The sequence below is a fragment of the Apteryx mantelli genome, chromosome 19 (genome assembly GCF_036417845.1).
Source record: "Apteryx mantelli isolate bAptMan1 chromosome 19, bAptMan1.hap1, whole genome shotgun sequence".
NCBI classification, from domain to species: Eukaryota; Metazoa; Chordata; class Aves; order Apterygiformes; family Apterygidae; genus Apteryx; species Apteryx mantelli.
Window position 1 is genome coordinate 16,405,823 of NC_089996.1, and position 15,668 is coordinate 16,421,490.

At 67.2% G+C, this 15,668-nt stretch overlaps 2 protein-coding genes across 4 annotated transcripts; one reads left to right on the plus strand and one right to left on the minus strand.

The window, feature by feature from the left end:
• The first annotated feature begins 361 nt into the window (after positions 1 to 361).
• FAAP100 (FA core complex associated protein 100) lies at positions 362 to 11,496 on the plus strand. Of its 3 annotated transcripts, XM_067308086.1 has the most exons (10): positions 362 to 400; positions 1,156 to 1,348; positions 2,854 to 2,972; positions 3,635 to 4,605; positions 6,121 to 6,274; positions 7,086 to 7,876; positions 8,367 to 8,503; positions 10,200 to 10,316; positions 10,817 to 10,903; positions 11,025 to 11,496. In XM_067308086.1, the coding sequence occupies exons 2-10, from the start codon at positions 1,184 to 1,186 to the stop codon at positions 11,148 to 11,150; spliced, it is 2,667 nt and encodes an 888-aa protein (XP_067164187.1). In that variant the 5' UTR covers positions 362 to 400; positions 1,156 to 1,183; the 3' UTR covers positions 11,151 to 11,496. The 3 variants fall into 3 exon arrangements, with proteins under 3 accessions (XP_067164187.1, XP_067164188.1, XP_067164189.1); XM_067308087.1 differs by lacking the exons at positions 362 to 400; positions 10,817 to 10,903; positions 11,025 to 11,496 and having other exon boundaries at positions 944 to 1,348; positions 8,367 to 8,514; positions 10,200 to 10,286; XM_067308088.1 differs by lacking the exons at positions 362 to 400; positions 10,817 to 10,903; positions 11,025 to 11,496 and having other exon boundaries at positions 944 to 1,348; positions 10,177 to 10,256.
• An 839-nt stretch (positions 11,497 to 12,335) lies between these two features.
• FSCN2 (fascin actin-bundling protein 2, retinal) lies at positions 12,336 to 15,590 on the minus strand. Its single transcript, XM_067308319.1, is given in 5 exon segments — positions 12,336 to 12,640; positions 12,724 to 12,898; positions 12,900 to 13,092; positions 13,232 to 13,388; positions 14,613 to 15,590. Coding segments are annotated over 5 exon segments (1,554 nt in total). The 5' UTR covers positions 15,436 to 15,590; the 3' UTR covers positions 12,336 to 12,434.
• Between the last annotated feature and the right edge of the window lie 78 nt (positions 15,591 to 15,668).

A 15,668-nucleotide genomic window follows, 5' to 3' on the forward strand; every position in this document is an offset into this window, starting at 1 on the left:
GGGGCCTCCCCGTGTCCCCTCGGGGGGTGGCCCCGTGTCCCCTCATGGTGGCCCCGTGTCCCCCCGGGGGGCGGCCCCGTGTCCCCTCGCAGTATCCCCCTGTCCCTCACGGTGTCCCCGTCCCCTCGGGGTGTCCCCGTGTCCCGCCGCGGCCCGTGCGCGCCCGCCCCAGCCGAGCTGGAAGGAGGGCAGGACGCCCGGGCCCCCCGGGCGCGGGGCCGCCGGGATTCGGATTCGGATTCGATTCCCGGTCCCGGTGCCGGTGCCCGCGGCCGAGGGAAGCCCGGCGTCCCGCCCGCTCCCCCTCCCCGTCCCCGCTTTACGGCCTGTCGCAAGCTCCCCGCCCATTGCGGCGGCCGCCGCGCAGCCGTAAAGCGGAGCCGCCCGCGCCCCCCGCCCGGTACCCGCAGCCCCGCCGGGCGGCAACGGGGGGGGAGGGGGGGACAGCTTGGGGGGGGTGGGGGCAGGGGCTGAGGCGGGGGGCAGGCTCGGGGGTTTGGGGCTGAGGTGTGGGGCTGGGCCGGGGGCGGCAGGGGAGGTGGGGGGGCGGCCTTGGGGGGCTGGGGCTGAGGTGGGGGACGGATCTAGGGCCCTGGAGCTGAGCTATGGGGCAGGCTCGGGGGGCTGGAGGTGCTGGGGCTGAGGCGTGGGGGGCTGTGGGGGCTGGGGCTGAGAGGTGGGGCAGGTTTGGGGGGGCTTCGGAGGCTGAGGCTGAGGTGCAGGGCAGGTTTGGGGGTTGAGGCTGAGGTGTGGGGCAGGTTTGGGGGGCTGGAGGTTGAGGCTGAGGTGCGGGATGGGCTTAGGGGGCTGGGGCTGAGGGGTGGGGCAGGTTTGGGGGGCTACAGAGGCTCAGACTGAGGCAGTGGGGCAGGTTTGGGGGCTGGGGCTGGGACACGAGGTGTGTTCGGGGCGGGTTTGGTGCGTGGGGCAGTTTGTGGCCCCGGGGGCAGGGTTGGGGTCAGACCCCGTGTCCGGGGCGCTCGCGAGGGGCCCAGTCCCCTTCCCCCCCCCGTGGGTCATCCCCCCCTGCCGGGCACCCCCATTCTCGGCGGCGTGGGAGGCCGCCCCGGCCCTGCTCCCCCACGCGGGCCCTTGTTTGGGGGGGGGGTGTGTGCGTCTCTCCACACCGACCGCGGCCTGTCCCCGTGTCCCCAGGCTGGCACGGCGTCCCTGCCCCAGGACCATGGCGCACGTGGGCCACAGGGTGGATTACCTGGCCGGGTTCTGCTGCCCGGTCGGGGGGCTGGTGTCAGGCAAGCCCCGAGTGCTGTGCCACGAGAACGAGATCTACCTCTCCAACGGCAGCGAGTTCGTCTACGTCTACGACCAGGAGGGCAAAGTGCTGAAGGTGAGCTGCAACGCTGCGCCAGCCCACCCCGGGGCCGGGGGGCTTCGCCTCGGGACCCCCGAGCCGGCTGCGGGGCAGGAGAGCTCTCCGTGGCTGGGGAGCGGCCTAGGGGGTGAGACCTGAGGACAGGGCGAGCGTAGCTGGGGTGCCGGCCCTGAACCGCGTTTCCCCCTTCGCCAGCCGCCTCCAAAAGCCTCGGTCTGAGACCAAAGTCCTTCCCGAGGTCCCCAAAAAATCGGCTTTGCACAGCAGCAGCTCTTGGAGCCTGCGGCGTGGGAAGTGAAACTCCCGGAGCCCGGCCGCTGCACCCAGCTCAGACTGCGGCACCCCGAGAGCCAAGCTGCCGGCGTTCGGAGGGGCGAGCGCTTCCCGGCCTTTCCTCCGCCCTGGGCCCGGCGACCAGGGCAGCAAAGGAATTTCACCAGCAGCCTCAGAGCCCGCTACCCGGCTCTGAGGCCCCTTGCTGGGGTGCAGGGGGGTGCCGCTGTTTGACCTCTCTCCTAATCTTGTGAGACAAACATATTTAATCAAACTAAAAAGATTTTTTCTTCTCAAATGAAGCGACATCTCTTTCGTTTCTCACATACAAAGGGTTTCACTATTGTCTCTGCTGTGACTAACAGCAGTCGTCGTGTTGAGTTATATACAGCTTCTTTTTTTTAATTTGTTCTTATTATCATTTCTAAGAAAGCCATCGCTGTAATATCAGGATTTGCCTCCTACACTGCACTCCTTCTCAGGAAAGTAGATCATGTACAGGCTTTCAGATTTCTATTTTCCTTCCCTTCTCCTCAGGGAGCGTGAGGTGCTGACTGCTTCTTTGTTACACGAAGCTCCTCTCGTTCTGATCCTAACGCTGTTCTCCACAGCTGGCAGTTGCTCCTTTCCCAGGAAAATGCAGCTGTTTCTGGGGAGAAGCCCCTCGGCAGGCTGCACTTTGCCCAGCTGTTTACCCCGAAGCAGAAGGGCCACGTGAAAGCTGGGCAGGAGCGTGAGCTGCAGTGCTGCCCGGCGATGGGCTTCTCCCTGGCAATGGGCCGTTATACGCATGTAACAGGAAATAGCTACTTTGCTTTGCAGTTGCTTTTGGGTTGCCCAGGAGGTAACGCTGTCCGCTGAGCGATCTCTTTATTGCGCTAGAGGAGTTTTAGCCCTGCCTGGGCGTCTGTGAGCAGGCTCCGCTGTGGCTGGCAGCGCGCGCGGGCTGGCAGTGTGGGCACTGAAGCCGCCTCGGCGCCTGCGTCTGCGGCAGGCCCGGGGGCCGCGTCCTGCAGCCTTCGTGTGCCAGGCGCGCGGGGCGGCCCGGGCCGGGGGAGGAGGGCTCCCGGGGCTGGCGTGGGCCGCGGCAGCCCCACGGCTGTGGGGAAGCGCTCTTCCTCTTGCAGGGGCAGCTCCATTCCTCAACCCTCCTGTGCCCGGCTGCAGGGAGCAGCCTTTCCCGGTGGGCTGGGCTGCCGCTGCCACCGCTGCTGGAAGGTGACGTTTCTTTCTGCTTTTCCACCCAGGCCGTGTACAAATGCCCCGACCAGGTGTGGCACATGGAACTGCTCCCCCTCCCCAAGCAGCTCTACATCCTCTGTGCCCACAGCGGCATTTACTGCGTGTCCCTGGATCAGCAAAGCAGGTGAGGCGGGTGTCACCTGGGCGGCGTGCGGGCTTCGTCTCTGCCGGCCCTGCGGCCGCCGGGCTCCTGTCCCCTCGCATCCCTGAGCGCCGTCAGCAGCAGCTAGCAGGCGCAGAGCCCTCCTGCTCAGAGAAGGCTTCCCCTCGGTTTCTGCCTACATCCCCCCGAGAGTCACAGCGAGACCGCTGGGGAAGTAGCTGCTTTTCCGCCTGGCCCCGGGCTCAGGGCCCTGGCTGTTCAGGGAGAAGGTGGGAAGGGGGAATCTCTTTGTGACCCTCAGAAATGCTCACCGTAGCATCTCAGACATGGATCTCTCCTACCTCTCTTGTCGCAGGCTCTCTGCATTTAGGAGTCTTTGGCCCTAAAGTCCCTGAACTGCATCACGGGACTGGGCTGGTGCGTTGGGGCCCAGCCCAGCCGCAGCTGCTTGCGCTGCCCTCGTTGTCCCCTCTGCCTGCATCCCGAAGGCATGGCAAGCGTTAAGCAGTTTGAAGTTTCAGCCCTCTGGAGCATTAGCTCTCTCCAGATCACTGTTTTTGCAGCAGATGCTAAAAGCTGTGCTTTGGGGAGGTGGTTTCCAAGGGCCGGGGTGAGAGGCGGCCAAGAGAAGTGCTGGCTTCACCCTGCGGCTTGGCTGAGAGCTTTTCCTTGTTTGCTTGAAGGTTAATGGAGCAGACTGATGGTGACGGCCAAGAAAGCAATTGCCCTTCCGGCGTCTTCCCTGTGGACTCAGACGCCTGCATCTTCCCAGACTCCACTCTGTGCACGTTCACGCTGCTCAACAACTTCGTCATCACTTTGTCCCAGGCTCAGGGCAAATGGTGGATGAAACTGCATGAGCTTCCGCACCCCGAGCAGGAGAGCCCCCCGTACCGGCAGATCAGCGAGGTGGGCTTCTGCCCCGGCCCCGAGCCTGGAGACGAGGGGGACGGCCCGCCTTCGCGCTTCCTGCCTGTCCTGTGCTGCGCGTCTTCCCCGGGCACCGTGGGGTCCGGGGAGGGGCTGTGGTGCTCGGGGGGGTTTGTGCTGGAAGAGCCCCTCTTCAGCTTGCTCTTTGGGATCGACGCTGCCATGCTGGAGTCTCCTATGATCCTCTGCGGCTTCCCCGATGGACAGCTCTGCTCCGTGCCGCTGAAGGCCCTCAGCTCTTCTCAGACTGCTGATGGCTGTCACGACGTTTCGAGCCAAGACCCCCCTGTTAAGATCCTTCATCATTTGGAAGAGCCCATCGTCTTCATCGGGGCCTTGAGAACAGAGCGGAGGGCGGCGGAGGAGGAGGAGGCTGAGGACGAACAGCTTTTTGGAGATGCTGGCTGTGACTGTGTGGTGGCGGTCGGTCACTATGGCAAGATGGTGGCTGTCAAGGCAGACCAGAGAGAGGAGGCCACGGTGCCGGAGCTCAGGGAGTACTACTTGCGCGGGCCCATCCTCTGCGCCGCCTGCGGGAGCGGCAGCCGGATGTATTACAGCACGCACTCGGACATCTCCGCGGTCGACCTGGACTGGGTCAATGAGTCCTCCGACCCCGAGGACGCGGAGAGCTCCACCGGCGTCCTGCCTCCCGTCCTGTCTCCGGCCAGTTTAAGTATCTGTAGTGTTGTGGCTCTTTCCTTGTCTTCTCGGGCATCAGAAGGTACTGCCAGCAGAGGGGAGTACGCTGGGTCTTGGGGTGGAACGGGGCAGGATAGCTGCCTATTCCGGCCTGTACGTCTCCACCCCTCGTTAAGGTCCAGATTGGGCTCCGTCCTTCTTCCGTTCTTGTTGACTCCCCTCGTTTTTGTAAGTCGTTTCTGTCGAGCATGCTGACTGTGGGGCCGAGCGCAAGGCGTGCTCGGAGCTCAGTCTCTTGCCCTGCGTGGTCGTGGTTTGTCTCGTGCGAGGCTCTGCTCCACCTTGGCGTTGCAGGAGGTGGCCTGTCTGTGCAGGTGGCCGTGGGGCACCCGCCGCAGCCGTGTCTGTCCCCTTCGGGTCCCTGCGCAGAGGAGAGCGTGAGGGAAACCCAGACAAACTGGGATGAGACGCCTTCCAGAAAGGGGCAACCAGACGTGCAGTCGGCTGGATTAGGGGCTCCAGGTGTGGCCGCTCAGAGCCTGCACGCGCTGTTCTCTCTCCAGCCCGGCAGCTTGGGTGCTAACACCCCCTCGGTGTGGGCAGCGTGTGGTACCGACCACGGCCCAGGCGCAGGACAGAGCGCAGTGCTCGCCCTGGGCCTCTGCTCCGGGAACGGAGGAAAGGAGCAGAGTGCCTAGCCGCTGGGGACGAGGGGGGGGAGAAGCGTGTCTCAGCCCGTAGATGAGCCCGTTCCACGGGGCGGCACGAGGAGCAAACAGGGCCAGAAAAGGCAAGCGAGCGAGCGAGGAGAGACTCCTGGGGCACCCAGGTGAGAGCAGGGCAGGCCTGGCGTTGCCTCGCGGCGGCCGAGGGAGCCCATCGCTGCACGTGGAGCTGCATGCGTCTCACCGCTAGGAACCCTGCATGGCAGCTCCGGCTCCCGGAGCGCTCCTGCTCCCGTGGTGTCTCCTGCTGGTGCTGGTGTTCGCTTGGGGGTTGCCAGCTGTGGAAAGCATGGCTGAGGCGGCGGGCAGGAGGCGCGGGCAGCCCCGCGCAGGGCAAGGCCAGTGCCAGGGGACAGGACAGGCTGGAGGGGGCACTTCCACTCTTGGGGCAGCCCAGGCGGCCCCTTGCCTGGGAGCTGCGTGTTACGTGGCCGTGCTGTCGTGGTCCGTGTCCTGTCTCCGTCGTACCCGTCTGCGGTCACTCGGCCCTTGTGCATCTGCTCTCCCGCTTCTCTTCTCCCGGTGCCCGGGGCAGGAAGGGCCTGGCTGGTGGATTCCCTTTTGCAAAGTCTCCCCGCGCGGCAGGGGCGCAGTGGGGCCCCGCAGGCACACGGCGTTTGCTCTGTGTCGGCCAGCGCGCAGAGGCGGCTCCCGCGTGTGCCTCCCGGGCAGGCTGTGCTCAGCCCTGAACCGATGCCTCCAGTTCCCGGTGTCCTGGGGCAGGCGGTGGAAGCGAAGGGCACCTGTCCCGCCGGCCTGTGCCCCCCTGGCCGCCCGCGGCTGCTCCCCAGCCAGCTGGGAAACCTCTGCTGCCTTGCCGGTCTCCTCCTGCCGCCCTTCCTTCCCTCACCTGTGCCGTGTCGCCCCTGCAGGTGAATCGGAGCTGCTGGCCTTGTCCGCCAAAGGGCGTCTCATGACCTGCGGCCTGTGCAGCCCCGAGGAGGCTCCTCCCGCCAGGATGACGCCCGCCGAAGCTGGCCGAAGGATTAAGGAGCTGCTGTCCGGGATAGGCAACGCCTCGGAGAGGTAAAGGGCAGGGCCGCTCGGCACCGCGCGCCGGTGCTGTTACTCTGTGAGTCGCTCTGTTTATGGGCGCCTAACTGGATTTTCCTATGTCAGCTCCTGGCTCAAGGGTCGGCAATAAAGCGTTTTGCAGCCAGGCAGTAACTGCTCCAAGGTTTACCTTTCCGGAATGGTTCTTCCAGGAGACTGGCTGGGAAGCCCCTGACCTTGATGGGTATAAAAATATTGTTTAACGCCAGCGCTGTCTGCTGCCCTTTTCCCTCTCGAGGCAGACGGCTCTTTGATGCTGCGAGCGGGCTGGTGTTTACAGCCTCGGTGACAGAAGGTGGGAGAGGCAGGGTGCCAGGCGCGCCCAGACAGCCCGCGGCGCTTGCCAAGTCCGCAGGAACAGGCAGGGCAGGCGCGTGCCTGAGACCTCTGCGGCCATCTGTGTGCGAGGAGGAGATTCGGATGAGTCCCCCTCCCTTCGCAGGGGGATTCCCGAAGCCATCGGTACCTGCCTGGGCTGTGAGCAAGATTTATAGCCCACTCGTATTTTGTGCTGCTGTTCCTATTGCTCAGAGTCCGAGCCCAGGGAAGTGTCTGTGAGGAGGCCTGTGCAGGGCCTTGCTGCCCGGAGCCACTCGGGACCAGCTCAGTTGATACGGGCTCGTGGGTAGAAAGGCCTTGCCGGCACCGTGTCCTCGAGCCGCAGGGATCCCAGGGCTGCCTTGGCGAGGGGCCTGTGGGGTGTTTCCGGGGCAGTTTCTCGCCTGCTCGAGGCGTCCCGGCCGCCATCCCTCTTGCTGTTTCAGCTGGCGCTTTGTCCTTGCAGAGTTTCCTTCCTGAAGAAGGCGGTGGATCAGAAGAACCGAGCGCTGGCCAGCCTGAACCAGGTGATGAACGTGAGCGCGGCTCTGCTGTCCAGCCAGGAAGGCCAGAAGCCCATTGCCTGCACCGTCACTGCCAACTGGAGCTGCCTCCTGCTCCAGGATGCCGTAACCATCTCCTGCGTGCTGGAGAACTGCAGCGAGTACAGCCTGGAGGAGGGCTGGACCCTGTGCGTTCAGCTCCTTGCCAGCCCCTGTGCCTTAGAGGAGGATTCTGCGGATTCAGGCACCACTTTCACCTTCCCCATCGACCAGCTCCTGCCTGGGAACAAGAGGGAGCTGACGCTGCCCCTCGGCTCTCCTGCGGACACCAAGCTGGACCTGCCTCTGACCATCTCCTGTGCCCTCTACTACAGTTTACGGGATATTCTGGGCAGCGGCTCCGACTCTTCCGAGGCCCTGGATGACTTCCTCCCGGACGACTCGCCCATCCTCTCCCCGGACAGAGAGGGGATCTGCTTGCCCCTCAGCGAATGCACCATTGACATGTTGCAGTGCCTGCGCTTTGAGAGCAGCCCCCCCGGGCCTGATGCCTCCCCTCCGGCGGCTGCCCCCCCTGCGCCCCCAGACCCTGTAGAGACCTTCCTGGAAGTGTCCAGGGAGCAGACTGAACCCGAAGGAGTGAAGGACAGCGAGCCGCCCCAGGCTCCGGGAGACGGAAACCTGCCTCCCTCGGCGGCGTCCATCAGGGTGTCCTCGGAGCTGCTGAAAAACGCACTGAAAAACTCCAGCTCAGGTGGGTCCCTCCGCTGCTGGGTCTGGGTGACCCCGCACAGTCCCACCACCCAGGCTCGTGTCCAGGCCGCTCGTGGGCTGGCACGTGGAAGCGATGCGGTTGCACGACTGAGCTCGGCCTGTCGCAGGGTGTGGGGCTGCGGAGGGAGGGGAACGGCCCCAAACCACGGCATCGGCCCTGGCCTTGCAGCAGCTGCATGCGCACAGGGGGCACCGGGCGCCCCCCGCTCCCGCCAGCGCTTGCTGCACCGCTCTCAGCAGCTGCCCTGGCTCCTGCCCCTCACGTCTGTGCAACCACTTCCCAGCCGTGCCATCACCGCGTGGCCAGCGCCCGGCAAGGGCTACAATCCCCGGCCACTGCTCTCTGGACTTGCTTAGTGGGACTCATGTGGCAGCAGTGCGGGGACGCCTGGCCTTAGCCATGCTGCTCGGGCCCGAAGGAGGGTGTTCGGGGGCGTAACGAGCTCTGCTTTCTTTCCTCTCGTCCCCAGGCGTCCCGCTGAGCTGTGCCACGCTGCGCTGGCTGCTGGCCGAGAACGCTGGGGCCGAGGCGCTGAGCAGCGGGGAAGTGGCGTCGGTGCGCGGCGCGGCCCCGGACGGAGGCGAGGTGCAGCTGCTTGTCCGAGAGGCAAGGAATGGGTTAGCCCTGCAGGGAGACACGCGGCCCCCCGCCCCGAGGAGCCAGCTCCATCTCGCTGCCCCCGGCCCCTCGCTTGCGATGGGCAGCTGGGTGACGTCTGGCCAAGCCTGGCCTCTCGGTGCTGACCCCAGGCCGTATCCCAGGGGTGCAGGGGCCCTCCCCGGGGCTGCGTGGGCCGCTCTGGTGTGCCATACGGAGCCTCCCGGCCAGCTGGGCTGCTGGGATGGGTCCTGTGCGTTGGGCTGGATCGCTGGTCCCCCTTCTACCGACCCTGGGCTTCCCAAAGGCTGTTCCTGCTCCCCTCCCGCTCCAGGCTGGGCTCTGTCCCCAGATGTTCTCATTTCCCTGCCTGGCGGTGGCCTGCAAGGCACGCCGCTCTTGGACTGCAAGGGGGAAGGGCAGGATTCCTTTCCCAGCTGTGCGCAGCTTCTCCCTCCCCTCCTGGTGTCCCTTCGCTGGTCTGCAAGATCTGCGGGGCCTCGTCTGGGCCTGTCTTGCTGGAGACCACGTCTCTCGGCACGTTTTGCCCTTGCGCTGCAGCAAGGTGGTGCAGGGTAAGCGGCACTGCCAGGTCACCTGAGCGGCTGGTAGCAAGTCTGAGTTGTAGTCTGGGCTTTTGGGAAACCATCGTCCTCCCAAGCCAGAGGCAGCGAGACCGAGTCATTTCATGGTGGGGTTTGGATGCCCCTGGCGGGAGCTGGGCCCCTGTGGCTGGCACGCATGGAGCCAGCCGTTGCCTGTCCGCTGGAGCGGTGTCGCTCCTGCCCTGCGCTCTCGCTGCGTTGGGGCTGTACCTGCGTGTGCAAACACTTCTCCCTCGGTGCAGCCATCTCTTCACTGAGCCCTGCAGAGACTCGATAACCTCAGATGCTCGCCATGCCCTGACCTAGTGTCCGACTGGGCTGCGGGAAGAAACGAGCTTTCCCTGCTCGTTTGGCTTGCTGCACTTTGCTAATTCTGCAAAGCGAGGGGAAAACATGGCTGGATTCTGGATTTAAATCTGATCTGCTGCAGCTTTTCCCCCAATAATGCGAAAGTCCCTCTTCAAGCGCGAAGGAAAAATACTAATTGCTACCCAGCTCTCCCGCCACGGCTGGTTAACCCTCCGCCGAGAGGCCCAGCTGCCTGCGTGCTGGTGATGACCTGGTTCAGGTTGCTTCACACTTGAGAGCCCTAATATTGCCAATGTGATTAGTGGCAGCGTTAATTCCGCTTGGGCTAAGCCTGCAGGATTAAATCCGCTGGGGTGGCAGCAGGTATCTCATCAGGGAATGGGCATCGAATCATCCCAGAATGGCACCAGGCGAGACCGGCGGCTGCTCTCCTGGCGGAGGCACCTGCCTCTGACGCAGGTCCCAGCCGGGGTGGAATGAGCGTGAGAGGTCTCAGCTACGGCCAGCTGACTGCCCTGAGCTGTGGGGCTGGTCACGTTCCCCTCCATGGGGCTGAACAAAGCTTGGTCCATCGCACCCTCGGTTCGGCTGGCAGCTTCCCCGGCTGCTGCTTCGTCTGCCTGTACCGGACAGGAGAGCGAATGAGGTGTTTGTGTCCGGGGAGCAGGGACGGGAGAGGGATGGCAGTCGCTTCCCAGGGTCCCTGCCCTGGCCCTGTGCCTGCAGGGAGGCTCCTGGGGCTGTCCTCACGCCCGGCAATGATTGCAGTGAGGATGTGCTCGCTGTCCCAGGTGGCCATGAACGACCTCAGCCCGGCGGGCCCCATCCAGGCCGTGGAGATCCTGATGGAGAGCCCTTCCCTGGCGGACATGTGCAGGATGCATCACGCCGTGATCCGGCGTATCCAGGTACGGCGCTGGCGGGAGGCGCGCTGACCCCGGCCGGGGATCCCACCGCGGGGAGACGCGCGGCCGGGCCGCGGGGGCCCCGAGCGAGCCGAGGCGCCGGGGCTGCAGCCTTGGGGCCCAGCGCAGCGCTCTGGGCCGGGGTTTCTCTGGCACCACCGTGTGGCAGACCCGCTCGGCAGGGCCTGGCGGAGCCGGGCTGCCACGGAGCCCGCTCCCTTCCCGAGCCTGGGCCTCTGCGCTCCGGGCGCTCGTGCCGAGGAGCTCGGGGAGACGCCTGCCGTCTGTCCCAGAAACGGGTCCCGCTCGGCGCGGGGGCTAAATGGAGCAGGGCCTCTGCGGCTCGCTGGGAGCCTTCCCGGAGCCGCTCCGGAGCGGGGTCTGTACGGACGGAGGCGATGCAGCAAGGCGGGCGCTGGGGATGCGCCTCTTCCGGAGGGTGCAAGCTTCCCCGGCGCCACGGCCGCGGCTCCCTCGCCGACGCAGCGCTCTGCTCCCCGCAGGCCCTGGTGCTGGAGCAGGCGGCGCAGGGCTCCGGCCCCCCCGACCTCCGCATGCAGTACCTGCGCCAGATCCAGGCTAACCACGAGGTGAGTCGCGAGCCCGCGCCGCAGCGCCCCGGGCGGCCGCAGCGCCGTGGGGACCCCGTGGCGCGGCCCCGAGCTGACGCCTGCCTCCCTCCCTCCCTCTCCCCTCCTTTGCCTGGCGCAGATGCTGCTGAAGGAGGCCCAGTCGCTGCGAGACCGGCCGCCCCCCGGCGAGGAGGGCGCCGCGACGGCGGAGAAGCTCCTGCACATCTACAGGCAGCTGCGCAACCCCAGCCTTGTTGTCCTGTGAGCAGGGACGGGGGCGGCCCAGCGCGCCCCGGGGCGTCCCCAGCCCCCCCGGCCGGGGCCGGGCAAGGCTGCGCCGCCGGCCAGCTCGAGGCCAGGGCCGGAGAGCGGCTCCCGCCGCGGGAGGAGGAGCGGGCCCGGGCGGGAGCGAGCTGGCGGCGAGGGGCAGGGAGGCCGCGGCGGCGGGTCGGGTTGTGCCTGTGCGTGTGTGTGCGCGTGTTTCGTGGTCGTGTTGTCGGCAGCGCGGAGGGTCGCCGGGGCTCCGGCGCCTCTTCCCAAAGAGCCGCCCGGCGGCAGAGCGGGGCTTCTGGGCTGGCCCATCCCGGCCCTGCCGCCCCGGCGCCCCCCCCCCCCACTCGCCGGCGGCCGGCAGCCCTCGGGGCCGCTGCTGTCTCGTGGATCGTCCTCGCTGTGGTAGTTTAGCGCCCTCGCGGCGGCCGCGGGCCGTGCCCCCGCGCTGCCTTGCCTTTCAGGAATCCGGACGAACAGGGCGCTGTGCCGGGGCGGCGCAGCGGGCGCCCGCCCGGGAGACCCCCGTTTTCTGCTGGGCAGGGGAGGGGGTTTTCCGCTCCCCTGTCGTTTCTACAAACGATCTTGTATTTCCGTGGTGGTGCAGCGTGTTTCGGCGCGGTCCTTCCCCGCACTGCTCCGGTGTCTGTAAATCTGTCGTCTGCCATGAAAACGATCGTGCCGCTCAGCGAGTGCCCGTCTGTTCCTTTCTGCCTCCTGGTGGGGGCTGCCGCCACTGGCCCCCGCGTGCCCCGCTGAGACGTCTGGGTCTCCGGGTCTGCCCCTTGCCCAAAGCCCTAACCGAACTGCGCAGGGGCTGAGCATCGCCCCGCGGAGCCGCCCTCCCGCCACGGCCGCGCTCGCCCCGGGCCGGCAGCGGCGGGTGCCGGTGTGGCTCTGCCGCGTGGTGCTGGGCGCCCGTGGTGCAGGCTGCATCCGCTGCCCCGCAGAAAGGGGCCCCGGGAGCCCGGCCCCGCTTTGCCCCTTCACGCCGTGGCACGCCGAGCGCGGGGCAGGGGGCTCCCACGTGGTCCCGGCAGGCAGCACGGTGCCGGCGCCTCGGCATGGGCCGGGCAGAGCTGCGCTAGCTGGCACGGGGCGGGCGGCGAAGGAAGACGAGGCCCCCGCAGTACAATCCAGACGGATTTTAATGCCAGGAACCAGGGCAGGGGGGGTCAGGGGCACAGCTGGGATGCACGGTGCCACCGCAGGCTCTGCCGCCATCCTCGCCTGTGCCACGAGCCGCGGGGCACCAGCTGGCAGCCCGGCACCGCGTGGCTCAGTACTCCCAGAGCGTGGCCCGCAGCACGGACTCGCCGTCGGCCCGCAGGGTGCCGGCCGGGTCCCCGCGCAGGTACCGCCCGTTCTTCCCTTTGATGGCGACGCGCCCGCGCTCCCGGAACTCGAAGAAGAAGTCCTCGGAGAGGTCGCCGTCGCTGCACACCGCCCCGCTGCTTGCCACGTACCAGAACTTGCCCCCCTGGCCTGCGGAGAGCCGAGAGGGGCCATCAGCGGGGCCCGGCGCCGGTGCCGCTGCCGCAGACCCCGCTCCGGCCCCCGCTGCCCACCTTGGATCTGGTAGGCGCCGTCGCTGAAGACGATGTGGAAGACGTCGTAGACGGAGCGGTTGGAGTCGAGCAGGTTGGAGCCACGGTGGTAGCAGACGAAGCCGTGCTCGCCCCGCAGCACCAGCATGGGCCGGTTGATCAGCTTCAGGGTGAACTCCTCATCCTCCCCTGCGGCGAAAGCGGCCGTGAGCGGCCCCGCTGCGCCCCGGCCCCGCGCTCGCCGCCCCCCCCCAGAGCCACCGCTCACCCACGGCGTCGCTGACGGCTGCCAGCTGCCCGTTCTTCTTGGTGCAGATGTACTTGCCGTTGCTGGCGCGCAGGGCCACCCGCCGGCCGCGCCACTCGATGTCGAACATGGTGTTGGCAGCGCTGGCAGCGGGGCGAGAAGGAGAGCGTGAGCCGGGGCGGGCAGCGCCACGGCACGGCCCCCCAGACCCTGCCATGCACCGCGGCACGGGGCAGAGCGGGACCCCCCCCCCCCCCGCTCGCCGGGACCCCCCGCACTCACGCTTCGGTGGCCACAGCCTGGATGCCCCCGTGGGCCACGAGGGTCCAGTAGCTGCCGGCGTCGGTGTGCAGGCTGCACTTGTTGGTGTCGCGGTCGATCTGGAGCTGGAAGGTCTCGTGGTTCAGCTCCTCGTCCTGGTTCGCCGAGACGTTGACGCCTGCCGGACAGGAGCGGCTGTCGACGCTGGCCCCCTCCGGCCGCGGGAGCCGATGGTCCCCGGTGCCTTCCCCCCACCCGGCCCTTCCCAGGCAGCGCTAAATCCCTCTGCAAACAATCGCTCTAATTGGGATCATTAATCTGATCACTGCTGTGTCCATCTGCGCAACCCCCCTATTTATAGCCCGCCTGCCACCGTCACCCCCCCGTAAGCCGCTTGGCACAGGGCAGGCGCGTTCCCGGGGGCGGCAGGGCGGCTGGGGGCACAGCGCAGCCTCTATGGCCTGGGCAAGCAGCCAGGGACCCCCCACCCCTCCCAGTGCCCCCGTTTGCTCCATGCCCGGCTCTGCGCTGCTGGGTCTGGCCGCAGGCGCAGCTCTGCCTGGCTGCCGCAGCCAGGCTCTGCCCTGAACCTGGGCACGGCATGGGGCACAGCACCGAGCACTGCATGCACACACGTGTGGCACTGCACTGAGCTGTGTGTGCAAACATGCACACGCATCCACTGTGCCGTGCAGAGCCCTGCACGCACACATGTACATGCACATGCACCGCGCATGCGCAAAGGTGCAGGCACGCACAGCTCCGTATAGGGCCTGCAAACACACACATGCGTACGTGCACGTGCACCACGCTGCAAAGCCTTGCCTGCACATGCACACACAAATGCAGCACTGCACAGAGCTGCACACACAAACACGCATGCACACACAGCCCTGCACATGCATGCACACATGCAGCACTGCACAGAGCTGCGCACAAACATGCACACACACATGCAGCACTGCACAGAGCTGCGCACAAACACACATGCACACACAGCCCTGCACACAGCCCTGCACATGCACACACACATGCAGCACTGCACAGAGCTGCACACACAACCCCACATGCACACATGTATGCACACACACATGCACGTGCATGGCCCTGCTCAGTGGCGCCCCTTTCCCAGGCAGGGCCCCGGGCACCCCCCACCCGTGGCCTCCCCACACCAGCCCCAAGGCCGGGGGCTGCCCATGTCCCCAGGGTGGCGGGTGAGCAGGGACATTGCTGCAACCCACGATTGTGGCGGCACACAGGGCTGCACCCGGGGTTGTTATCGCGGGGTCCCCCCCCCGGGTTGGGGGTCCCGGGGGTGCTCTCGAGCCAGTCCCTGGTGCCACCCCCCTGGGGCAGCCAGGGCAGGCGCCGGCCCCCCGCGCCCAGGCTGTGCAGCCCCTACCTTGCCGGATGGAGACGTATCTGCCGTTGGCGGCGGTGAAGACCACCTGGGGGTGGCTCTCCTCCAAGTCGAAGAGTTCGTCTTTGCCTGGCTTGGAGCTGCGCCCGGACTTGAGGGTGCCCGTGGGCCCCGTGGGCGCCAGGTACTTGCCGTCGCAGTCCTTGAAGGCCAGCTTGCCCGCCTTGAACTCGAGGGTGTAGGCGGTGCGGGCGCCGGGCTCGGGCACCAGCGTGCCGTCGCTGCGCAGGTAGCGCTCGTCGGCGGTGCGCAGGCAGTACTTCTTGTCCTGGAAGCAGAGGGTGATGAGGGCGTCCACCCCCCAGGGCAGGTTGCTGTCGGTGGCGATCTCGTCCTCGTGGGCGCTGAGGTGGGCGTAGCGGCGGCGGCTGACGCTCAGCAGGTTGGCCTGGGGGTGCATGGCCAGGTGCACGGTCCAGAGCTCGCCCTCGGTGACGCTGGGGGCGAAGCAGGAGAGCCGGTCCTCCCGGCCGCCGAAGAAGCGCCGGTGCGGCGCCGACTGCAGCGCCCAGCGCCCGTCCGACTGCGTGATGATGCGGAAGCGCTCATCCCGGCCCGGCTTCTCCGCCTCGCACTGCACCTTCCCGTCCTTGTCGGCGCCCAGGTACCGGCCCAGGTGGCTCTTGAGGAAGACGACGGAGCTGTCGGCGTCGTCCTGCTCCAGCGTCCATATCTGCTTCCTCTTGAGGCTGGGCGCCGAGGCGTTGACCTTGTAGCCGAAGGTCTCCGCCGTCAGGTACCGGCTCTCGCAGTTGATGAGCCCGAACTGGATCTTCAGGACCTGGTGGATCCCATTCGTTGGCATCTTCCGCCGGAGGGGGGCTGCCGGGGGCTCCCCGCGCGCACAGCGGCCGTGGCGCTGGGGCTCGTCTGCGCTGGTCCCGGCGGGGCGGCCGGGGCGACGGCCCCCGTGGTGCAGCACGGCACGGCACGGCACGGCACGGCGCCGCGGGGGTCCGGTTAATTAGGTGCAGGTAGGATTACAGAGCAGGTCCGGATTGCAACGGGCGCCCACGCCACCACCGCCTGGAGCGGGGC